Source organism: Zootoca vivipara, chromosome 11, assembly GCF_965207765.1.
Source record: "Zootoca vivipara chromosome 11, rZooViv2.hap1.1, whole genome shotgun sequence".
NCBI lineage: Eukaryota > Metazoa > Chordata > Lepidosauria > Squamata > Lacertidae > Zootoca > Zootoca vivipara.
In genome coordinates this window covers 5,124,338-5,151,230 of record NC_142594.1, presented here as the reverse complement: position 1 = coordinate 5,151,230, position 26,893 = coordinate 5,124,338, and the positions used below count along the sequence as shown (strand labels likewise).

The window sequence follows — 26,893 nt, the reverse complement described above, 5'->3', positions numbered from 1 at the left end:
ATGACACTTCAATAAGCACTTTAAAACAGATTATTTTTCCTGTAGTATTGGATATGTGATATATATGATGTTTTAAAAGTATTTATAATTTGCAGTGGGGTGGCATTAGAGTTTTTCACGGGAAAATGTAGCAAAATGCAAAATCTTCTGAGCATAAGGCATACACTTTCACAAGTCATTAAACAACAGTGACTTGGAACACAGGGAACAGTTTTGTAGCCCCCCCGGGGCTTAATGATTTAAGATATAATATGAAAATTGCGTAAATTGGATTTAAAAATGGTGAGATTGAGGAAGTCTACAGTGTCAAGTAAAAATGAAAGACTTGTTGTAATTGATATGTTTTTATTTTTTTATGTTTTATGTTTGCTTTTTGTTTTAGTTTTTGTGATTTTTTGTATTTTGTATTGTTTTAAAATGAATAAATATTATTTGGGGGGGGAGGAATGCAGAACTGGAGTTGTTTTTTTAAGTACTTTTTATTGAGATTTTTATAACAAATAAAACATTTCTGGTTTTTTACAATTCCAACTGCAGAAACATAAGGCAAAGGGCAATGTAAAATGTAGATTGTGGATCAGAATATGTTCAATACATGCAAAAATATCCATACAAATGGCTGAGAGGCAATATTGCTGAAAAGCCTATAGCCGTCCTAATGCTTACATACCGTCCAACTTTTTCAGATCAAAAACCAAGATGTGTGCCCTTTGGGATCAGTTATGTGACCCATGCCACGCTCTCACCCTGAAAAAAGTGCTGATCCGGAATGAGAGCACAGCACAAGTGGAGTTTTCATTGCAAAACGACTGCAAAACTCTCCCACCAGTTTGGAGAGGGTCCCAAATTTTGCAGTTTATAGTGAATGAAGCTGCTGCTTTTTATTCTTCTGTTTTGACTATATTTTAATAGTCCCTTAATTAGTTGGAATGTAATCTAATAAATGAGGAAATCCATGTGTTAAATTCCAAACAATTAAAATCAGCTAATTTTACCAAACATCTTGGTTAGCAGACTTGAGTGGTGCTGTCCAATGAAAGGAATTTGAAAGCTCCCATGGGGTGGGGGTAGGAAGAATGGGACTTTCAATTGCATCCAAAAGAATGATAGGGAGATCATAACTTCACCACCTGCCACCCTTTGGGTACATCTAAAATAGTTATCTATTTTATTCCCTGTTTAGGGAAGTTTTTAATATTGAATGCTGTATTGTTTTAATATTTGATTGGAAGCCGCCCAGGAGAGACTCAGCCAGATGGGCGGGGTACAAATAATAATAATAATAATAATAATAATAATAATAATAATAATAATAATAATATCTGGCTCCTGCTACTATTTTTTTCCAAAAGGAGTGGAGAAAGAAGCAATGGTCACACACACACACACACACAGAGAGAGAGAGAGAGAGAGAGAGAGAAAGAGAGAGAGAGAGAAGTCTATCTATCCATCCATCTAGGACCTCTTGTATATGCATAATAATAATAATAATAATAATAATAATAATAATAATAATAATAATAATAATAAATTTATTCCCCAGCCACTCTGGGCGGCTTCCAGAAGGATATTAAAATACAATCTATTAAACATTAAAAGCTTCCCTAAACAGGGCTGCCTTCAGATGTCCTCTAAAAGTCTGGTAGTTGTTTTTCTCTTTGACATCTGATGGGAGGGCGTTCCACAGGGCGGGTGCCACTACCAAGAAGGCCCTCTGCCTGGTTCCCTGTAACTTGGCTTCGCGTAGCGAGGCAACCGCCAGAAGGCCCTCGGCACTGGACCTCAGTGTCCGGGTAGAACGATGGGGGTGGAGACGCTCCTTCAGGTATACTGGACTGAGGCCATTTAGGGCTTTAAAGGTCAGCACCAATACTTTGAATTGTGCTCAGAAACGTACTGGGAGCCAATGTAGGTCTCTTAGGACCGGTGTTATGTGGTCTCGGCAGCCGCTCCCAGTCACCAGTCTAGCTGCCGCATTCTGGATTAATTGCAGTTTCCGGGTCACCTTCAAAGGTAGCCCCACGTAGAGCTCATTGCAGTAGTCCAAGCAGGAAATAACTAGAGCATGCACCACTCTGGTGAGACAGTCTGCGGGCAGGTCTCAGCCTGCGTACCAGATGGAGCTGGTAGACAGCCGCCCCGGACACAGAATTAACCTGTACCTCCATGGACAGCTGTGAGCCCAAAATGACTCCCAGGCTGCGCACCTGGTCCTTCAGGGGCACAGTTACCCCATTCAGGACCAGGGAGTCTTCCACATCTGCCCGCCTCCTGTCCCCCATGAACAGTACTTCTGTCTTGTCAGGATTCAACCTCAATCTGTTCGCTGCCATCCATCCTCCAACCACCTCCAGACACTCACACAGGACCTTCACCGCCTTCATTGGTACTGATTTGAAAGAAAGATAGAGCTGGGTATCATCCGCATATTGATGAACACCGCATATTGATGAACATCCAGCCGAAACAGTACCTCCATCTTGTCAGGATTCAACCTTGTCAGGATAACAGCTGGCTGGCAGAATTTTTAAAAAGATAAGGGGGGAAATCACTGTATGTTAGACATATTTAAACATCAAGATGTTACTCAATAAGCATTTAATAAATAAACAACAATCTTAAATCTTCATCTCTGTACAGCAGACAACTGAGACATTTTGAAGATATATGAGATCCATGAGATTTGGGCATCTAAGAATTGAAACCCAACATTTAAAAATTCTGGGTTCTCACTACAAAGTTTTTAGCCTTATTGCTTTGCAAAAGATTTGCCACCTACAGCCCTTTATGTATTGAACTTAAGCTATAAAAATATCACTTCTTATTGATCACATGGTTATTAAAGTTAGCCCAATGCCCCATTTATATGTCAAACACTTGTAATATTTCCTGTAAATATTAGAACGCAGGAGAAGACTCATAATACTATGGTATTCAGTCACATTAGAATTGTTTGGCTTTTCATCACTCAAAAGATAATAAAACTGTCATAAAAAGTTTTATTAAGCACACCATACATTTATCAAGGCAGTCTACTTCATTTATACATGTGCCCATGTATGTCAAATACATGCATGCAAGCTGCTTTAATAAATAGTACACGTGTCTCAACAAAGCTTATCATTGCACTGGCTCCCAGTGGAGTACAGGATCAGGTTTAAGGTGCTGGTTTTGACATTTAAAGCCCTATGCGGCTTGGGACCCTCGTACCTACGGGACCGCCTCTCCTGGTATGCCCCGCGGAGGACCTTAAGGTCCACAAACAACAATACTCTGGAGATCCCGAGCCATAAGGTGGCTAGATTGGCCTCTACTAGGGCCAGGGCCTTTTCAGTATTGGCCCCAGCTTCGTGGAACGCTCTTTCACAGGAAACCAGGACCCCTGCGGGATTTGTCATCTTTCCGCAGGGCCTGCAAGACAGAGGTGTTCCGCCTGGCCTTTGGGTTGGACTTAGTCTGACCCCTGTGTTTTCCTCCCTCATGGCTCGGATTTATGGACTACTTAAAATCAGGCTGCATTTTAAATTTTAATACTGTATTTTAATTAATTGCTTTTTATGTTTTATTGGAATTTTATTGGTGTGAGCCGCCCTGAGCCCAGTTTTGACTGGGGTGGGCGGGGTATAAATAAAAATTTATTATTATTAGTAGTAGTAGTAGTAGTATTGTATGGCCTTTTGCTGCACCAGCCTCTAACTCATTCAGACACCCAGACATAAGCAGGATTCTTCTTAGCCTTTAATGGCTACTGCCTGCTTGGTGTGTCCCATGAATAGCAAAGGAGACAAGTCAACAGGTTCCCGTTCAAAGCTTGTTTTCAAGTCTCCTTGAACATCTGTTCCTCCTAATGACATTTAAGAGAGCTTCCAAGAGAGGTCAAGGTAGAGATCTGTGGATCGCCTCCATGTTCCCCCAAGATGGCTTTACCATCGCCAGATTATTTCATATGAGTAATCGAAAGAAACCTTTTGCCAACCACTAGGGAGTATTTTACAGGTGGGCTTCAGTTGGAGCCTGAGTGCAGGCCTGCGAGCAAGGAGGTGTTTGTAAGCATTTCTAATGGCATTTTGATGTACATGTACAAAATTGATGTCGGAAGGATCATTGTAAAGTCCCAAACAGTGGAATATTGAGGACATTTTCAGATGGCAGTCAGATTCTAGCTGGGTGAGCCCAGTGTATTTTCTCATGTCACAGTTGATTAGGTTCACAGGGAAGTGGAAAGAGTAAAAAATTCTCTTATTACTTCAGCAATGCCATATCAGCCTCTTTTCCCTTTGAATGCAACATTAGTTTTTGTCCAGAACTCTAACTGCTTTCCACAGTTTGGGGAATTGTAAAGCAGAAACAATTTTCCCAGCTAGGCTGACCTTCACAGTAATAAGAAATGACTGGGATTTCTCTTTATTTCTCAAACATTTGAGGTGGGGGCACAGAAAGGGAATGTGTTTGTTTTACTTGATATTATGTTGTGGGCATCTATTTGGCACTTTGAATCTATTTTTTTTCCATTCAGGAGATTACATGCACTGTGGCACTTATCTGACCCATAGTCAGGTGGCAAGTGCATTGAAAAATGACATTAATGTCCTTTAAACCTTTTGTTATCAACCCAGAGATGGCATTTTGGTTTTGCCCATTATTGGAACACACTGTTTGTCACTTTTGGGAATGAATATTTTCATTTGCTCTCCTGCACTTACTCAAGTGATAAGCAGTGATCTTGAGAAATCTGAAAATTCTTACTGCACCAGAATTCCCAAGGCATTTAAGGCAGCCTGCACTGGAAAGCTGGTGCGACTTCAGCACTACTTTACTGTACCACACCATTCCTACTATATAAGCAGTAAGGAAATTTATTTGTTTATTTGTTATTTATTAAATTTGTATACTGCTCTTCATCTGTAGATTTCAGGGTGGTTCACAAGATAAAAATACAATATAAAAACACAAAATACGTAATAAAATCAAGAACAAAAAACCCCACAAACCAGTAAACTCCCTCCCCCACCCCTTCCCAGAAACATCATTTTTTTATTTATAAAATGGTAGCATAAATCTTTTGCTCAAAGCAAAACATGCCATTTTATTTAATTATAATAAATATGCCACTATTAAGAAAAAAATCAGAGTGCTAAGGTAAAGGTAAAGGGACCCCTGACCATTAGGTCCAGTCATGACCGACTCTGGGGTTGCGCGCTCATCTCGCATTATTGGCCGAGGGAGCCGGCGTATAGCTTCCAGGTCATGTGGCCAGCATGACAAAGCCGCTTCTGGCAAACCAGAGCAGCACATGGAAACACCGTTTACCTTCCCGCTGTAGCAGTTCCTATTTATCTACTTGCACTTTGACGTGCTTTCGAACTGCTAGGTTGGCAGGAGCTGGGACCGAGCAACGGGAGCTCACCCCGTCACAGGGATTCGAACCGCCGACCTTCTGATCAGCAAGCCCTAGGCTCAGTGGTTTAACCCACAGCGCCACCTGGGTCCTTGAGAATAGTACATAAAACCACCCAATAAAAAGTTAAGGTCAGAACTCAATTGAGTTCTCCAAATGTTTGGGTGTGACTATGGAATCGTTCAAATGTTGTTGAGCACTGGGTTGCACATCCAGCAAAATCACATTTTAATCCACCGTGAACCATACCAGGGAAGAAGCCCCTCATTTTGGATGCTTTGGTCATGTGAAACTCTATCCATAAACAACACTAGCATATCAAGGAATCAGCTAGACAAGAACCTTTATCCCCTGTGCTAGTTTTTAACAGTTATTTATTGGATGGATGGATAAATGAAGAAGCATGGAGGCTTGCAGTGGTGCTCCCAACTACTCCTTGGTCTGCCTTGTGTGGATCCACAGGAACCAGACTCCACCTCTTCATCCCTGCTTCCAGAATCTGATAGCTGGTCTACAAGCTCATTGGGGGGGGGGTCAATAAAGCTCTGAGGAGAGATCCCCACAGTTGGAAACTCAGTTACTCTGAAAAAGCCAGAGGTTGTAGAAGATAGCACTCACCCCTTGACTGGCCAGAAGGCAACACTTAGGGGGTGGCCCTTCAGTCAGTTGCTACCGAGCCTTGCTGTAAAACTCAGCCAGATGTTCCAGCACCTTGCTGAGATTAATATTTGCGCTTAGTAGCAGGAGTGTTATCTGTTTGTCCTGAACCCATTGAGATCGCCCTACAAGGTGCTGCCTTTGCCTAGTCTTTCTTTGTCTTGCCACCCTGCCTGCCTTGGGAACCAGGACCTGCCAACCTCCCATTCCTTGGGACATCAACTCTCCCACGAAAACTCCAAAACTGTAATGGTTGCCTTTGCTGAAAGATCTTTGTGGCTACCCTTTCAGAAGGGTCTACCTTGTCTGCAAGCTTCATCCATTGGTTCCCACCCCCCCATTAAAAAATTAAAATAAAATACAAATATTAATATCAATAACAGCAGCAACACACACACTCACACCCCAAAAACCCCAACTTCCAGCCAAGATTTTGTTCAGTAGCCTCAGTTTTTGTAGCTGAAGTCAATCAGGGCCCTGCCCTCCCAGGTCAGATAGAAAAAGGACTGCAAGGCAGGAAGCAGGTCTTCCAGGACTCACAGCCAAAATGGAATTAATTGAGGAGAAGGGTAAACTAATTGCAGGCATCTGAGGGAGAAACACACATTTTGGAGAAAATGAATGGGAAGTGATTTTTAGGATATGCATGAAAAATGAATGGGAAGAATTATTCATTGGCAAATTGATTTGGAGAGATATGGGTGGGAAACTAATCTAGGGGGTAAATTAATTGAACAACACCCTCCACCCCCATCCCACCATCCCGTCACACCCTTGGTTTGTAACCTTGGGTAGTAGCACTTGCTTCCACCTAGTAGTCCATCACTTTGGATTACCATGAGGGCAACATGACTGACTTGCAGTTAGTCCCCCGCACCTGCAATTCAGTTTTATGCTTCCTATGAACATGGTGATTCAATTTAGCTATCATGGCTTATAGATAGTCATCCATTGATAGCGGGATTAAGTGGAGATTGGAATGTTTGGAGCAGGGAATGAATGGTAGAAGTGCCTTGGCTTATTGAGTAGGGCTTGTAACACTACCTTCCTACATTTTGGAGGCAAAAACTGCTGCCTTCAACTCCGTCTTAGGATACTGAAAACAAGGGGATTTTCAAGCATCTAGAACAGTTTTCTTCAATTTTGGGTCCCCAAATGTTCTTGGATCACAACTCCCATCATCCCCAGCCAATGTAGGGACAATGGGAGTTGTAGTCCATCAACATCTGGAGAACCAAAGCTGAAGACCAGTGATCTAGAAGGATCCACTACGATACAGGATTGGTGGACCATCAGTGCATCAGAAGTTGTGCAGGTCTGTGCTAAGACCAATAAAATGAGACTTGTACTCACAAACTGAATGTGTGGTTTTCTTTCTCTTTTTAAGCTTTTGAAAATAGTGCCCTCTTCTGTTAATCATTTAATAGCTCCTTTTTAAAATAATATTTATATTACTATGCATAATGGTGCCTGCCACTGAGTCACATACAAGTGGTCCTAGAGCCCTTTACAACTGGCAGCAACAGCAGATCACCTCCCATAGGATGGCATAGAAATTGATAATAGAGACACCACAACTTTGTACAATCATATCAAAACAGTCCTATTGATGGCTTGTTGTTTCAGTGTAGTGTAATGTTCACCTACTGCAGTTGATGGTTGTTAAATGGAGTACTGTAATTACTGGTAGTTATCACTGCCATTTCTAGGAATCAAAACAAGAGAAATAGGAACAAAAAGTTTTGCTATTCAAGTGCAAAACTTGGGTGATTAAGAAATTTATCCAAGGTCACATAAGAAATCTCTTGCAAATCCGGACGTGATTTTCTAAAGGAGGACCAAACCTTCTATATGAAACATTAGCTGAGGCTATATTTCTTAATTATAAGTTCTCGTATTAAAATGTTACAAAAGTAGAATGCAATTTCTTTACCTTTCACATTGATGAATGGTTTCTCACTAGTTCACAATAAAAACAGTTCCTTTTATAATGCGCATTGTTTCAGTGTTTCAGAAAGTAATGATGAAACCAAACTATTTATTTGATTAATTGAATGTAGTTTTATTTCTTATTGGCGCTGATAACTTATAAGTATTAAATGAATGGGTCCTTTTAAAGTTCCGCTTTTTGGCAAAATGGAAATCCTGCAAGATAGGGAACACCTTTTATTGATTGCATGTTTAGCAGAGCAAATTAGGTTTCCAGACCTTAATCCTCTATGAAAAGCAGAAAAACCAAAGAATTGCATCAGTGTTATTCAGCTGGTTCTTTCAGCTTGATTACTGGGCAGAACAAGAATCTGATTCTAGATATGAGGAAATTTCTCTCTACAATAAAGCTATTTGCAAGGTACTTTGATTTGTTGCTATTTTGCAAATTTGCAAAATTCTTGAAAGATCACATTGAAGAGAAATGTAGATGAATGTAGAACCATTTTTGATTGAAAGATAATTTGATTTCATCAGCATATGGTATTTGCTTAGCATAATTTTAGCTTTTTTTCTTTGGAACCAATAAAAGAAAGACTCTTCCCACATATTTAAAATTGTCATAAAGTGACATCATACCAAGTAATCTCAAAGTAGTTATAAACTTTGCAGCTTTTTATGGAGTGAAATGAATAAAATATTTCCTTAAATATAATGTATGCAAGAAAGGAGAAATGCTTAATACGACTCTTTCAAACTACAGGGTGATACTATACAATCATCACTGGGCATATTCCAGCCACGATCCAATCAGACTTTTACTTGGAAGTTTTATTGATTTCAATGAGAGAGTGCTAAACACATATATTTAACTCTGCATAGAAAGTAATTGGACTTTAAAAGCTTTGCATCACACCCATTACTTTGAAATACTGTACTTTATGAATTTACTGGTAAATTCATTTTTATTCGTTTAGTTTTACCCCACCTTATCTTCTGAGGTTAAAGTATTACTCAGCATAAAAATACTTCCTTGTTGAGAAGCATTCCAAATTACCCAAAGGATCACATCTCTTGTTTCAATTTCCACTAGAAAGTTCCACCTATGTCTACTTTTACAAGTTCATGTCAGTACAAAGCCATATTAACACCCTTCTTTGTTTTGCAAGGCAGGGACCACTATTCCCAAAGATAGGGGCCTAGCATAAAGTGATGTTACTGAAATTAAATATGGCTGACTATGAACATTCGGTGTCTGTGGCATTCACTGGTACTGGAAACTACAATTAGGAGACAAAAATGTGGGCGATAAAAGGAAGTTTTACTGAGGCAGCGACTGTTCCTCGCAATAACTATTCTTTGTTTTCAGAGTTACCTCAAGTCCCCCCCCCCTTGCTAACTACATGAGGTCATGTTCTCTCTTCAGTTCTGAGGATAAAAATTTGGCTCTTGTTCTTCTGTATTACAAGGAAAGGATTTGAATTGTTGTACAAGCAAGCAATGTCTTTTGCTGCCAAAGCCTGCCTTTATTGAGCTCTCACAAGCATAATTGAGGTTGTACAAGTTACTATGTCATGGTTGAGACTGAAATCCATGTAGACATAACAATGTTTACATGCACACCGTTTGCTGTGTGGTTTCTTTCTTGAAACACCACCGCTTACTTATACACAAGACTTTAAAACACCTCAAGTCTGAATATGTGACCACAAATCAAAGTGAGAAAGGATCTAAAGGGAATGCAAAAGGGTATGGTCAAGTGCCATGTTGATATAGACCGTGAGCCTGAGAGAAACATCATTGTGCTTGAGGTAGCAATGATTCCCCTCACTGTGCCTCACACAATAAAAACAATTCTCGCTTCATGCTCATATCCAAGTGATTTAGGTCCACTGAAGTCCATACGATTACACTGCTACTTATTAAGGTATTTCTAAGGGGAGTAAGGCCCTTGCAATTTATTGGGTTATTCCCTTCCCATTACAGGTAGGTAGCCATGTTGGTCTGACGTAGTCGAAACAAAAAAATTTAAAAAATTCCTTCCAGTAGCACCTTAGAGACCAACTAAGTTTGCCATAGGTATGAACTTTCGTGTGCATGCATTCCCAATGTCCCTTCCCATTGTGACCCTGGAACTTCTCTACCTTCAATGGAGTTATTTCTGAGGTACGCTAAAAGGAAAACAAAACATACTGAGAGTGTAGATAAATACCAGGTACAAACTCATAAAACATCAGTCTCTCTTACAGGTACTGGGATTATAAATGGCTCTACCATGTTAATATCTATAGTACATATGAAGCCAAAGGGCCCTTAATCTGTATATACCCAACCTTTAAATAAAAAACCCCCACATTTTATTGTGATCACTGCATGTTTTCATCCACTTGAAAGTCATCAAAATCACACCTGAGAGAAACTTAGAGCTTTTATTATTTTTTACCACAAAAATATCCTTGTTTTATAAAGTGCAAAAGATTGCCTAAAGGGTCCATAAATATTTTGTGTGATTCTGGTCAAGGTATAAAAGTAGGAAAGAGTAGATACATGAAGAAATTCAGCTGTCTATCAACAGTGCCTTGTGGAAGCGCAAGATTTTGTGAACGGTAAGGCAATAATGTGAGATTTAATGAAAAACCTACAGATTTTCAGCTTGTTACAGATTTTCAGATTTGCTGTGGGAAAGATAGTTTGCCATTTTTAATTTTGGCTGCTTTTGCTCAAGTCCACCTGTGGTACAGTACCCATATTGGATCATCATTCTTCCTTTCGTTATCCCAAGAGTATTTATATTGCTATGATATCAGGGTCTCCAAACACCTGGTTCCCTGCTTCCTCACCAGGATCACAGCTTAGAGAGAACTACAGGAATTACAGCTCAGATTTTCTCTCACACACCAACATGGGACCCCTGACCTAAGAAGCTAAATGAAGATTCCCAAACCTACAGCCTTCATTCTGCCTAACTGGTCATTGAAGGAAGTCACAAGATGCTCCCTTTGTGCCACCAGACTAATTACCTGCTGCAGATCTTGTGCCCAATTTACGTGCCACTTGCCTAACATATCAGTCCATTTCCACCTATCTGAAGAAGCTGAGTTCAATACAGTTACTCAACCTAGGATGGAATCTAGCATGTATTTTAAAAAAGGCTGTGAAAATGATTTTTAAAAAAATATATCGAATTTGCCATTAGCTCACCATCACCATCTAGTGTCCCATTTGTATAATGCACTTAAAACAGGCATAAAATGTTATATTTTGCAGCTGTACCTGGTCAAGGAAGAGTCTGTTGCTCTCTAGATATTGCCGGGCTCTTAACTCCCATCAGCCGCCAGTCATGTCCTCACAGGTTGCTGAGCCAGTAACGTTGAGGTGATCCAGAAATCATGGGAAAGTGGCATACTATTGTGTCCTGTGGTTCACCTGTCCTCCAGTTTGAAAAGATGCAGCTGCCAAGTTACTCATTATAGCTTTCTGGCTGGATTGACAAACCTTCATTTCCCTCCTCGGATTAACGGTAATGATGGCCCAGGGAGCAAGGAACCACTACTTTCCCCACACTGACCCTGATCTGACACTCATGCTCTCAGGGGTGCTCTGCTCATGCTGCAACCATCCTCATCAAAAGATTTCCAAATTGTGGCTTTGACTGAACAAAGCTGACAAGAGTAAAATACAGTAAAAGAAATTAAATAAATGCAGCTTCGGAGCATGAATGGGTGACAGATAGAAGTGGCACAAGATACATTAAGGATTCAAGAACACTAAGAATTCAGAACACCTGGTGTGCCGTTTCCTGAGCTTCTTAAAATAGCTTTAACAAAACTCCACCTGAAATTACCTTGTTGTTAAGGCCTGAAATTGAACTGGTCCCAACCCTACCCAGTAACTGTAAGCCCTATGTAGCATCTCTAATAGACCCCTGACAGAGCAGCATCCGTAGCGGGACTTATAGCTCATTTTGGCAGTAGGTGTCTTGCTGGTACTGAATCTCATGAACGTACATCTGCAGAGGAGGGAGGGTTCTCTGTGGAAACAATTTCCACATCAATCCTTGGGCATTCCCTTCATATACAGCTCCAGTTATAGCAGAATCATTCATATGCGGGAGGCCTGCGGCCCCTGTTGACATTCAGCCTCTACAGCTGAACAAAAATTGCAGCCTGTGACAATATCGTTCTAATTAGCACAAAAAACAAATAGGGGGGGGGGGTTTGTTGACAAAGAATTGTATACATACAGTGGTACCTCTACTTATGAATAACTCTACTTACGAATGTTTCTACTTACGAATGGAGCTCCGTCCGCCATCTTGGATGTGGTTTAGATAGGATTTTTTCTACTTATGAATTTTTAGATAGGGTTGCTTCTACTTACGAATTTTTTCTCCCAATGCATTCCTATGGGATTTGACTTACAATTTTTTCGACTTACGAATGTGCGTTCAGAACGCATTAAATTCGTAAGTAGAGGTACCACTGTATTTGTATATTTGGATTCTAACTTCGTTCCCATTTTACCTGAAGCTGAGTCAAAACTACTCAGTTTTTCACAGAATTCTAAACAGCTCACCTTTTTGGCAGTTTTTCAGTTCATAAATATTCATTTATTCATTCACATTGACCTCACTTATCTTCCTTTTCAGTTGCCTTCATTTTCCTACAATGACATCCTCATTGGTATAATCCTTGATTGTATCGATCTTGTGGGATCTTTGTATGGCAGATCCAGGGATCATACTCATATGGCAGATCCAGGGAGGAAACAGGAACAGCCATAAGAGCCATCTCCTAGGGCCATGGGGGTTTAGGCCCCCACAATAAAATATTTGAGGGGGCCGGGCCCCCACAAAGTTGATGGGCATTCCCATTCAAATTATGTGTGTGCACTGCATCATGTGATCAATTATTTTATTCACGTTGGCACCCCTGGGAACAGCTGAGGGTGCCAAAGCAACAGCTGCAGGCACAGTGGTGAGTGAATGTTTGCACAATATTCAAATAAAATCAGAATTGGAATTTTTGTACATTTTGTTTCGCCTGAGTTAGTGCATCATCGAAGCACCACCAGGAAGTTGCACACACACAAGTGTGCCAGCGCTACATCACAGGTATTGTGCTTATTTTGTGTGTCGGCCCCAGACATAATTCTGACCCAGCACCATGGATGTTAGTTAGAGTGTAGCACCTTAACAGCATCATCATTTAAAATTTTAAATAGTTCAGTTGGAATATCTTCATTTCCACTGGCCTTGTTATTTGCAGTGCTTTCTAAGGCCCATTTGACTTCACTCTCCAGGATGTCTGGCTCAAGGTCAGCAACCACACTACCTGGGGTGAACGAGACCTCCATATCTTTCTGGTATAATTCCTCTTTGTATTCTTGCCACCGCTTCCTGATGTCTTCTGCTTCTGTTAGGTCCTTTCCACTTTTGTCCTTTATCATGGTAATCTTTGTACGAAATGTTCCTTTCATATCTCCAATTTTTTTGAACAGATCTCTGGTTTTCCCCCATTCTGTTCTTTTCCTCTTATTTCTATGCATTGCTCATTTAAGAAGGCCCTCTTGTCTCTCCTTGCTATTTTTCGGAAATCTGCATTCAGTTTCCTGTATCTTTCAGTATCTCCCTCACATTTTGCTTGCCTTCTCTCCCCCGCTATTTGTAAGGCCTCGTTGGACAGCCACTTTGCTTTCTTGCATTTCCTTTTTATTGGGATGGTTTTCGTTGCTGCCTCTTGTATAATGTTACAAGCCCCCATCCATAGTTCTTCAGGCACTCTGTCCACCAAATCTAAATCCCTAAACCTGTTTCTCACTTCCACTGTGTATTCATAAGGGATTTGATTTAGATTGCATCTTACTGGCCCAGTGGTTTTTCCTACTCTCTTCAGTTTAAGCTTGAATTTTGCTATAAGAAGCTGATGGTCTGAGCCAAAGATACACAGTTAGGGAATCTCAAACAGATAAGAAAATATGGTTGTCTTTCTTTGATCAAGATTTTTGCATATACTGTATATACATTGCTCTCAACAGAAAATTAGCTACGACTCTCTTCTGTGCATTGACCATGCTAGCAGACTGAGCGGAAATATATTATTCTTTTCCTAGTAATTTATCAACTTACACATTTGACCAGCAAATATGTGCCCCTTTCCCCTTATAATGTGAGTCTAGACCGGGTCCCCAAAGCATTCCTTAACTTTCTTCTATCACATCTTTATCCTAATCATACGTTATCAGCATATGTGGATTTGCAACAACATCCTCGCAAAAGAACACTTTAAAAAATAATGCTGCTTAAATACATTTACAGCTGGAAATCACTTGTTTCGGCTGCTTTGGGTTTTGGTTAGGTTTCTAATTTGATCACACTAAAAATGGCTGGAGACCACCCATAATCTTTGCCACATAATGAGTGGAACCAGGATGTATGTTGAAGGATATGCTGTTCTCATCACCTCAGGTTGTGTCAATTCATATTGAATCAAGTCAGGTTGCATCAGCAATATCCCTATCAGAACTTATTCCTGAGAGCAATAGATTTGATTTTAAGTAGATTTAGACAGCAAATATCTCAGCCACAACAAATGTATATAATGAGCAGATATCTGTGAAAACCAGCTATTTTTAAAGTCACTGGGAAAACCAAACCTTTTGATATTACGGTCTACATATTTCTATGATGTTAAGCTACTAAATTTAAATGCAAAAACAGGTTTCCTATCTTTAGTAGGAAAGAGTATTAAATAACATGTGAATTGATTATTATAATCCTAGGAAGCCGCAAATTTCCCGTGTCAAACAGCTGTGCACAGTACTTTTAAGAAAACAGAATATTGTTCAGGGTTTTTGTCTTATTTGTTTTGTATTTTAAACTGTGTTTAACTATTTTCTGTGTAAATCACCTTGAGGTGGTGGTTTACAAGGCAATTAATAAAATAATAATACTAACTTACTAAAATGTAGTGAGAGTTAAGCGGCTATCTGAGTTGGGGGTGGGTGGCACTGCTTTGTGGTGGTTCCCGTGCTTACTTGCATCCCCATGCTATTTAACATCTACACGAAACCACTAAGTGGGGTCATCCAGAGTTTTGGGGTACATTGTCAGCAATATGCTGAAAACACACAGCCCTACTTCTTCATATCTGCAGGTGAGGCAATGGAAGTGCTGGACCGTTGTCTTGCCTTAGTAATGGACTAGATGAGAGCCAACAAACTGAAGCTCAATCCAGATAAAACTGAGGCTCTGTTAGTGGGTGGTTATACAAATGGACGGGAGGTTGCCTGCTCTTGATGGGGCTACGCCAGGGGTCACCAATCTACAGTCCAGGGGTCAGATAAGGCCTGAGGGACTCATGGCAACCCCCGCCGCCGCCCGCTCTTACCAGCGCGGGGACCCACTTCCGGGTTGGAGGAGCACCAGAAAGAACTTGTGCAGATGCGCACGGCCCTCCTCTGACCCAGATGTGCACCGAACATGGTGTCGTGAGCAAATGCTATTTCCGGTGCACATCCGGGTCGGAGGAGGCCTGTGTGCACAAGCTATTTCCAGTGCTCCTCCGACCCATAAGTGCACCGGAAATAGTGTATGTGCATGTGTATGGGCACGCGCTTCCCCAACCTCCAGCCCACGGCGTGATTGTCACTCGAGACATTGGAGACCCCTGGGCTACGCTCCCTCGGAAGGAGCGGGCACCCACTCGCTCCAAGGCAAGCCGGGGAGGGAGGGAGGCTGGGAGGGGCAAACTGCTAGGTGGGCAGGAGCAGGGACTGAGCAACGGGAGTTCACCCCATCACGGGGATTCAAACCGCCGACCTTCTGATCGGCAAGCCCTAGGCTCTTTGGTTTAACCCACTCATTGGATCCATTGCTTGAGGCTCAGGTGGCCTCAGTGGCTGGTGGCCCAGCTGTACCCCTATCTGGGGAGAGATAGCCTAACTTCTGTTGTCTATACTCTGCTAACGTCTAAACTGGATTACTCCAATACAATATGTGAAGATGGCTTGGAAACTTCAGCTGGTGCAGAATTCTGGGCAAGATGGTTTGAGCATATTACACCGATCCTAGTCTGACTGCGCTGGCAGCCAATTAGCTTCCAGGCCCAATTCAAAGTGCTGGCTTTGATCTATAAAGCCTTAAACAGCTCATGACCACAATAACTCAAGGAGCACCTCTCCAGACTCTGCAATCATCATCTGAGGTTCTTCTTCATGTGCCTCCTCCATGGGTGCCACTCAGAGGGTGGCAATGTGAGAATGGGCCTTTTCCGCAGTGACTCACCTGGCACCTTCATTACATCTCTTTAGGTGCCAGGCAAAAATATTCCTCTTGTCCCAGCATTTGGCCAGTTAAACAACCTATGGCCTTTTAAACCATGCTGGGGGGTATTGTTTTGTTTGTTATTATGTTATGTATTTTTGTGTTTTTATACTGTAAGCCATCCTGTGATCCTCGGATGAAGGGCAGCTATATAAATTTAAACAACAACAACCCCCATGTGAAGAAGTCCCTGCAGTTGGAAAAGATTCTTTGTGTGTGTTCCACTTGACCATGATTCACTTCATGTGGAATCATTTCAGCTGATCCTAGCAGGACTTGTAAAGAGTTTGGGATCAAACTGGCTGATAATGCATAATCTAACAGGCTCTCCAAACACTGTGAGATTTTTCAGATCAACGGTACTTTCCCATCATGCTGATATCCTAAGATCTATTAGCAGTATATAGGTATGTAGCTATGAGTGGCCTTACGCATTGCTCTTTTCTTCCTTTTTTTCCAGCTGGTTAATAATCCTCTAGCAAGCCAAGCAGCGGCAGCAGCAGCGGCAGCCGCCATGGGCTCCATAGCCAGCTCGCAGGCCTTTGGCAATGCACTCTCCGGTCTACAGGGGGTCACAGGTCAACTAGTCACTAATGCACAAGGACAGGTGAGTGGAAGACAGGAGGAAATAGTGAATTCATATGGCATATTGATTTCGGGTAGAAATGAATTCCTTATGCATGACCGCAATTTCTAGCTGCACGTATAATAGTGGGTGAGTAGACTTAAATAAATCATTATTCGGTCCAGTCCTCTTTAAAGTGGCAGCTCTTCATACAAGGACTATGCTTCATACAGTACCTACAAATGTATATGTTTAGGCCTCTCATCGCACAATATATTCTCTCTGTGTGTGTGCTGCAGGCCACACAAGGGCACAATAGCTGCTACCTGCCCTTATCACGGTCCCTGCTGCTGCCAACCTAGCAGTTCGAAAGCACAGTGGAGAGGTAAACGGCGTTCGCCAGAAGCGGCTTAGTCATGCTAGCCACAGAGGCGTAGCAAGTGCAGGTGGTACCCGGTGCAGAATTTTTTGGTCACTCCCCCACGCCACTTTGCTGTGGGGCTGGCAAAGCTGCGTCCTCTTGGGAGCCACAGCTCCCGTCCGTCCCCCTCCCTCCCTCCCTGGCTCGCTGTAAAGCGGCAAAGCGGGTGCCACTTACAGCGAGCCGGGGGGAGGGAGGATGGGAGGGGGGGTCCCGGCTCACTGTAAGCGGCAACTACTTTGCCATTTTACAGCAGGGGGGAGGGGGGAGGGAGGGGGAGCCGTGGCTCCCGTCTGCCCCTCTCTGGCTTGCTGTAAAGCGGCAAAGCAGGAGCCGCTTACGGTGAGCCAGGGAGGGAGGGAGGCTGGGAGGGGCAGCCGCGAACAGAGGATCCTCTACATGTGGCTGTGGCTGCGCGATGGCTGCTCACGCCGCCCTGGTGGGGCGCTGCCTTGTCACCCCTGGAGATGTGCCACTGGAAGTGCACCGCCCCCCCTCCCCCCGTTGCGACGCCACTGGCTGCCCACATGAGCCAGAAGCTGTCTGGAGACAAATGCCGGCTCCCTCGGCCTATAGAGCAAGATGAGCGCGCAACCCCAGAGTCATCCACGACTGGACCTAACAGTCAGGGGTTCCTTTACCTATACCTTTACCCTTATCACATGTAGGTGACATACCTTTAAGTACCTTTAAGCATGTGATGAGATCAGACAACTTTATTGAAATCACTGTCTCATAGCAAGCTCAGCTGGTGATTTGAGTGGGACATGATGACAGCCAACAATGGGCCACTGAAAACAGAAAGGAGATATCAGGTGTTCAGAGGAGGGCTACAACAAATGAGTGGGTCAAAACATCAAAGTATGGGCTGAGCATGCTCTGTGGGCACACAATACTGACTGTTGATGAGAAAATGGGAAATCAGCTGGAGAGGAAATAAAATATCCTAGGGACGGATGGTTTACTGGCTACAACATTGAATAGGACCACTCCACAGTTCATTTTATCGCATGTCCTGCTTCTTTCATATAATAAAGACCAGGTATGAAGCAAAGAAAACTGCACTAGAGCCATGGACTAGCCTTTAGTATTTAACTCCATATTATTACATTTATTTTAATTGTTCACCATAATCCTACCCACATGTGATGGAGCATCTACACCAGACCTAAAGGAGCTGCTAAAGGCCTCCCTGGTCTGGCAACCCTTTACTTCCCCAGGAACATGAAGCAACATGTAGTTTTCCAACCCACTGCACATAACTCGGCATCTCCTTCTCTTCCAGAATTAAGCTGTGTCCCTTGGGCCTAGGTGGAGAGCAAGCTAATGAATTCTCCTCAAGGAGTCTTTTAGCAGCCTCGATTGCAAGTAAATGACATACCCCCTCATTTGTATAATTCTTCTTGATATTACTTCTCTTCATATAATAGTCACACCATCACTGAAGCCCACTAATTAAACATAATTTCCCAGTATTCTATTAACCATGGTGGGGGGACTTTACACAGGCACCCCAAAACCCCTCCAACCTCTTGTAAATGTTTATTCCCAGCATTACTTTTAATAACTTGAAATCACAGCTATAGTATCATTAGTGATTTTTTTCTTTTAAAAAATGTTTAGGGGTACTCTCATTTTCCTACTCATATTGAAATACTGCCCCTCAATGATTCACAAAATGTTTAGGGGGTATGCATACCCCTGCGTCCCCCCAGAAAAAAAGCACTGAGTATCATTATTGACAATCATTGAAATCAGTATAGTTTTTGTGCTTCCTCAGTTACTGACATATAATTAAAAAATGAAGAAGCAATAAATTCTGCTTCTCTGTGCTTTGATACCACCAATTTACTTATCTGAGACAGAAGTGGCATTTATTTATTCTGTCCAGTGTGTTTAAATATTAAAAGGATTATCCTCAAGCATCATGTTTTGGGCTTTGCTTTTTGAAAACTTATTATTAACATAGAGCATAAGCAAAGATACATCTGGAGCTCACTCTCCTCATCATACAAGTCCCACAAGGAAAAAATGCTGACCTTGTTATATTTACTGGGTGGGTACAGAATTGTTCCATCACTACCCCGAGGGTTGAACGATGGAGCTTGTCAAAGTGAGGCCTTATCTAATGAATCATCTTATCGCAGGTGCACACCACACATATTAAAGGAGGATTGCACGACCATTGTGCCCTCTACAATAACCTTTCAGTGTCTACTTTAACCCTTGTTTCAATCCCTTTTCATCAAAGGATCATTTTATGCAGCCAGCTTTAAATGGAGGCTCTCAAAAGCCTATTAAGATTTCTGTTTGGGGCAGAGTATTGGAATGGAAGAAAAGTTGGTTATAATACCTATAACTCATAGTCAGGTCAGTTCCATCTAGAAACGTTGCTTGTTTATATCTGTGCTTCAGAAATAGTGCAAACTCTCCTCTCACAGGAAGCACTAGGCAGCAGGACGTAAATTTAAGGCTCGGATATAAAACAATGGCAGTTTGTCAGTCAAGGGGTTTTTCCCTCACACTTTTTTCAGGCTCTCCCAGGAAGGCAAATAATTGGAATGTGGTGGTAAACTGTTGGGTGAACAGATTTCTGTGTTTGAATAACAGCGTGTAAGAGACTTACAGTCGCACTGAATATTTATTTTATAAAACAAATCTGGTAATCCCACAGGTTTCAGGGGTAAGCGGGATTTCACTTTTCCAAAACTACAACACTCGACAGAGTAGGGAGTAGAACACTATTCATGCAAGAATCCAGAAGCCATGCAACAGTTAGAAATCTATGTGAAGGGCTTCTTTTAATAAATTGAGGGTGCCCATTCTGCATCATTTGTCTTTACGTTTTAGATCCCTGAAAGAGAGATCTATTGTGGTGGGTGTTTCATGGGCTTTTAAAAAAAGTTGCCCACTTCTGATTTTATTTGTGTTATTTCTACCCTACTTCTCATATACTGGGCTTGCATATTCAAATCTAATTAAAAATGAAACCACTGTTCATTGTGCTAAAATCACAACTATAATTAATTCAACTGCAACCACAGACAGTCTAAAAAGAGATACCGGCAGCAAGCCAGGCACTGCCAACCTGCAAATGCCTTCATTAAAAGTTAGGTTTTCGGGATAAATTTCACATGACACTAACACATTTTTAAAGCTCTGGAGTGGGAACTATAACTACCATTTTCCACTGACCATTGTCCATGCCTTCTGGGGCTGATGAGACCTCTGGGCCTCTCCAACCCACAAAACTCTTCCCAGGCTGTGTCCCTTCTCCAGTCGGAATCCCTCACTGGCCCTACTCTGCAGCCTCCTCAAGTTTGAATGGCTTGATGGTTTGTTGTTTTGTCAAAAGTTCACCTTTATTATAATATTTCTTGTACAATCCTATAAACATACACCTCGTTACTCCTATATCATAAAACATTTGTTACATTTGTTACATTTTCAGCGTATTTGTTTCTTCTTTCCTTCTTTCAATTTTTTGGTAGTAAATCACGAATACAGTACATAAATCAAAAATCTCAAATAACATTAATCATCAAACAAACCTAATGAATTAAATTAAAAATATTGACTTCCCGTCACCTCCCAGAGCGCGACTCATCTGTGTTGCTAATGTACATACTTCATACCTGCCAAGTTCCTCTCTGAAAAATAAGGGACCGGACTGGAAGTAGCATACCGGAAGTAGCGCTGCCGCCATTTTGGAACTGGGCAGAGCATGCTCAGAAGTGACTTTTGATGCTGCTGTGCCCAGTTCCAAAATGGCCGTCGCACCAGAAGTCGCGCTGCAGCCATTTTGGAACTGGGCAGAGCAGCATCAAAAGTCGCTTCTGAGCATGCTCCGCCCAGTTCCAAAATGGCCACCACGCCAGAATAAACTGGGGGGAGAATCTGTTTTTTCAGCTGGGGACAGCTGGAAAAACGGGGGTTTCCCGGGGAATACGGGAGACTTGGCAGCTATGACATACTTTCCTCTTCGTCTTCTTATTATCTCTTTTGTACATCAAAAATCCAATCATACCAACAAATCTTATAGGTTATGAGTTTACGTTATAAGCCAGTCATCCAAGGCTGCCATGGAAATTACTTTGTTATTATTATTTTCTTGCAGGTATCTTTTAAACATATCCCACTTTTTCACAAACGCCTGCTTTGTATTTCCCCTTAGATTATCTGTTAATGGAGCCAATTCCACAAAATCTAACAATTTATTTTGCCACTCTTTTACTGTTGGAGATATGTCCCCTTTCCAATTTGCAGCTATTAGCAACCGGGCTGCGACTGTCACATACAAGAAAATCTCTCTATATTTAACAGGTATATCTTTACTCAAGATTCCCAGAAGAAATGCCTCTGGCCTTTTTAGAAATGTTGTCCGAAAGATTTTTTTCATTTCTTCGTATACAGAATTCCAGAAGTCTTTAACTATACGGCATCCCCACCACATATGCATGAAATCGCCTCTCGTTTCCCCACACTTCCAACAGCAGTCTGATATACTCTTACACATTTTAGAAAGTTTGGATGGTGTGAGGTACCAGCGGTGAAACATTTTGAACATGTTTTCTTTAATAGTATACGATGCAGTGAACCTCATGTTGTTCTTCCACTCATCCATCATCCATCATTATCGTACGGCCAACATCCTGGGCCCATTTTATCATATTGAATGGCTTGATGGTATCCTTGAGCTGTGATAATGCTATTTGCCTGATGGAGGATGGAAGGAATGTGTGTGCAAATGTGTTTGTGTGTGGAAACCTTTGATATTTACATGGCTGGAATGTTGTGGAAAGGAGAGAGTCGCAGTGCTTAAAGTGAATGCGTAGCACATTGCTAAAATCACATGTGTTTTGCTGTTCTTGTTCGTTTATGTACAGTACTGCTCAATGCCCAGATGACTCTAAAATCATAAAAAACCAGTTGCACAACGTTGTCTAAATACAGAATAATTTAAAATAAATTATGATTGAAATATGCCACAAAACAATCCCATTAAAACAAAATATAAATGTTCATGACTAAAATGTGCAATGAAACAATCCCATTAAAACAACACAGCAATTAAAACAGTGTTCCTCCCCACACTGCTGCCTGTCCTTAGCCAGGGTAAATCATAGAATCATAGAACTGTTGGAAGGGACCACAAGGGTAATATACAGTGGTACCTCGGTTTATGAACACAATTGGTTCCGGAAGTCTGTTCATAAACTGAAGCGTTCATAAACTGAAGCGAGCTTTCCCATTGAAAGTAATGGAAAGTGGATTAATCTGTTCGCGGAGTACTTAAACTGAAGCGTTCATAAACTGAAGCATGGGTGTAATTGGTTCCGGAAGTCTGTTCATAAACTGAAGCGTTCATAAACTGAAGCGAACTTTCCCATTGAAAGTAATGGAAAATGAATTAATCCGTTCCAGATGGTTCCGCGCCGTTCATAAACTGAAAATTCATAAACCGAGGTGTTCATAAACTGAGGTTCCACTGTAGTCCAATTCCCTGCCATTCAGAAATCTTATACCCAACATGGGGCTCAAACCCATGAGCCTGAGATTAAGAGTCTCATGCTCTATTGGCTGAGCTATCCCAATAAGCCAGAGGTTGTGAACGAGCGCTCAAGGTTTGTTTCCCACAAACAAACCATAAACGGGAAGCCAAGGTTCGTTCTTAGCTTACTGTTCATGGTTTGGTTGGGGGAAGCAAGCTATGTGTGCTGGTTCACACATAACTCGAAAGCAACCTCTCTTGCCTCCCTGTCACGATGGAGGAGCAAAGCATAGCTGCCAAGTTTTCCCTTTTCTCGCGAGGAAGCCTATTCAGCATAAGGGAAAATCCCTTAAAAAAAGGGATAACTTGGCAGCTATGGAGCAAAGGGAGGAGCAAAGTGTGCTTTTGTGCAGGGTGCTTATTCATATTAAATTATGGCTAATTTATTTTAAACAATAGTTTAAAGTGGTGTGCAAACCCAGCCTTTTTTTCTAGCTATGGAGGAATTCTAAGCAAGTGAACAGGAAGTATGTAATGAAAGGACAGACAATGCTGTAAAAGAAAGGGGCAAGAAGGAAGCAGCTTATTTAGGGTCCCTGCTAACTGGCAACATAATTTTGCCAGACTGCACTGGAGAGCTTGATGTTGCAGTTGGGTATTTTTTCCTTTTAAAGGGTCTGAAAAAGCACTGACAGCACTGAAATGCAACACTTTGGCAGCATCAGTTTTTAGGTTCTCCATAAAAAATGAATGAAACAAATGATGGCCATTCCAGAGATAACAGCTTGTGTACAGCAATCTTTGACAACCTGGTACCCTCCCTAAGATTTGGACCACAACTCCATCTGTCCCAGCCAGCACAGCCATGAACAATAGGGCACCATGTTGGGGGGATGCTGGGGTATAGCATTGTGGTGAGCAAGACACATGGATGAGACCTTTAGTTTTACATTCATGGCTTAATTTTTCACAAGTCACATTCATTAATTCGAATAATAATATGTTTTAATTTTCTGGAAAAGGAAACAGGTCAAGCAAACACTATCCAAAGAAATGATTTGTCCCTCTTTTTGTACCACAAAGGGATTAGGACTAATGCAACTATTCTAATGAACCATTTGGCTTATCTACAGGAGCTGTTCTCAAATTCCCATAAGTTGCAAAGTTTTGTTGAAAGAATGTTCTAAAACTTCTTTGGGGCATGGGAAATATTACCTTATTTTATGGGTATGTCTTAAAATATGAGAAACAGGGTAGTTCACCAGTCACTTCTAAAGAGCACTGGGACTGGGCTATATGACATCTGGATGAGAATTGGTAGAACATCCACATGTGATCAAAAGAGGATAGATTTACTGGATATCAAGAATACGTCTACTTGAATAATTACAGAAATGCAGAAAAGAACAAATTATGTTTTCCTTCACATGAGTCTCATCAGTTTGCAAATGGTATGTATGTATCCAGTGGTTATCCAAAATGATAAGTTTTAAAGGAAGACACCTGGATGCACAACTGCACTGAGGATTCCTTAAAAATATTACCAGATTTGCTGTTTTCACTCATAAATGCAATTCATCCTCTCCCATCCTTACATTTCAGTAATCCACTTAACTTCAATGACAGTATGTATGTTTTACACAAGGGCTGCAGGCTGGTTTCTACGATTGGCTCATTTTAATAATTAACCAATTGTTCTTAAGAGAATAACAATATTCATTTTTGTTAGCAGACCTTGCAGCTTAGGTGAATTAGACTGAAGTAATCACTTAGAGTTTCTGGAGTTCAAAGGCTTTGTTCATGCAGGAACAATTTACAGGATGATAATAGTAGAGAAATAGCAGACCTATTGTCTGAAGAGAATAGCAAACAGAATGGCTCAGCTTTTAGGGGTAGAGTTAACTTAGACAAAGAGGCATACGAACAAGTGCTGGCTAGATTGCTAGGCAGTGCCCTCATGCATGGTTTAAAGTAACACATGTATTACTAGCTAATTTTATCAGCTAGCATGACTGTTATTGTGCAAGTTTTAAAAAACTAATTGTTTTGAATATTCCTGCAATTGAAAGAAAAAAGAAAAAGTAATCAGCAAAAGACTCATGGGTGTTATGTCACATAATTTATTTGCACTGAACCCATGCATCAATAGGGAAATCTTCCTGAGAAAAGCACCTCATGCAAGGCTCCCACTAATTAGCAAACATTAACTGCCTTCAGAGAGATTTAATCCACAATTAGCTCACGGGCTAAGCATGCAGGGTGGTGTCGTTGATCCAGTTTGATAATGGGAGTACTTTGCTTCTCATTATTCCAAAGAGAGGGCATCCATTGGCTCCCTGAGCATCTTGATGGTAAATGGTGCTAATAAGGCCTGATGGTTCTCTGCTCCTAACAAGCCTCTCAGCAGCAAGAGTGATTACAATGGAGATAGATTTGATGGGATGCACTTGCTTTTGTAGTGTCTCAGCTGCTGACACTCTGCGACATAATCAGGTCACAGAGCCGGTCACAGCCATCAGCAAAAAGCCGTAGCTCTATCCCTCATTATTAAAGTGTATTATTCTGTCCCAGGCCTTCCTAACACAGCCAAGGGCCTTTTCGTTCCTTTTATATATATAATATCTATATGTCTCCCCCAACCTGCTGCTGCTTTTTGGTAAAGCATTAACTCCCAACTAATGAAATAAAATACTTCATCAGCTAAAAAGCTAGTAAATTTTAAAGCAAAGGAAATAAAGCATCCCCTTTCAAACCCAGTGAAGGGATCACAATTAAATAAGATGGGGAATTTTTGTCACCATGCACTGCATGGTACAATATAATATGTCATGTGCAATAAAAAAGAGTGGGAAGCATTACAAAATAGGATCTGACTCTCTTTATGGATGGATTTGTAAAGTACCAAAGCATATCTCTTTTGAAGAGACTCTGGGCTACCACTTTTAATGTGCCTGCGTCCTGTTTCCTCACAATTGCTTTTATTTTCTTGTAGCATCAGAAATACTTTCATTGAATAACAAGGATGCAGCCACGGCAATACACTCTGGAGTAGTTCCACAGCAGTCAATGGAACTACCCCAAATGAAATTTTCAAGTTGATGCTGTTTCAGGCAAGGTGATCCCCCCTCCAAGAGACTAAGCCGCTTCTGGCGAACCAGAGCAGCGCACAGAAACACTGTTTACCTTCCCGCCGGAGCGGTACCTATTTATCTCCTTGCACTTTTATGTGCTTTCAGACTGCTAGGTTGGCAGGAGCAGGGACCGAGCAATGGGAGCTCACCTCATCACGGGGATTCAAACCACCGATCTTCTGATCGGCAAGCCCTAGGCTCTGTGGTTTAGACCACAGCTCCACCCATGTTGTGGATACATTCATATAATTTATTCATTTGCTATGCAGCATTCACAGGTTCTTGTGTTTTGGAACAAAATAAACATGCCTGCACAACATGGAAAGTGATGCCCCTCTTCTGAAGTCATTTTCAACTCTTAAAAATGATACTGTCCCCAGCCCAATGCTGTTACCTGCAGAGCATAAGTGATAGTATTTGCTTTAAAATCACTTTCACCAGAGCTGGAAACAGCTTTTGCTTGCTTTGTGCTTCAAAACACGGAAAAAGCAAAAGGCCTGATCCTTTCCCAATTGTAATTTTCTCCTGTTTTGAAAAGAAACATCTATGTAGGTTCCCTGCTTAACTGATAGAACACATGCTTATTTTGTAATTGGGCATAGCTACCCAACTACATAGGGGGACTCAGGTGGCGCTGTGGTTAAACCACTGAGCCTAGGGCTTGCTGATCAGAAGGTCGGCGGTTTGAATCCCTGTGACGGGGTGAGCTCCCGTTGCTTGGTCCCAGCTCCTGCCAACCTATCAGTTCGAAAGCCCGTCAAAATGCAAGTAGATAAATAGGAACCGCTACAGCGGGAAGGTAAACGGCGTTTCCATGTGCTGCTCTGGTCTGCCAGAAGCGCCTTTGTCATGCTGGCCACATGACCTGGAAGCTATACGCCAGCTCCCTCGGCCAATAATGCGAGATGAGCGCGCAACCCCAGAGTCGGTCACGACTGGACCTAATGGTCGGGGGTACCTTTACTGTTACCTTTACCC

At 41.7% G+C, this 26,893-nt stretch overlaps 1 protein-coding gene across 1 annotated transcript in view; it reads left to right on the top strand.

The window, feature by feature from the left end:
- The window catches only part of LOC118092110 (POU domain, class 6, transcription factor 2), a 203,198-nt gene extending 181,202 nt beyond the window's left edge, over positions 1-21,996 (top strand). The window contains exons 5-8 of the mRNA XM_088654224.1: positions 16,768-16,914; positions 20,144-20,168; positions 21,560-21,616; positions 21,875-21,996. Coding sequence (XP_088510350.1) covers positions 16,768-16,914; positions 20,144-20,168; positions 21,560-21,616; positions 21,875-21,996 — 351 coding nt within the window. The remainder of the gene's footprint in view (positions 1-16,767; positions 16,915-20,143; positions 20,169-21,559; positions 21,617-21,874) is intronic.
- The last annotated feature ends 4,897 nt before the right edge of the window (positions 21,997-26,893 follow it).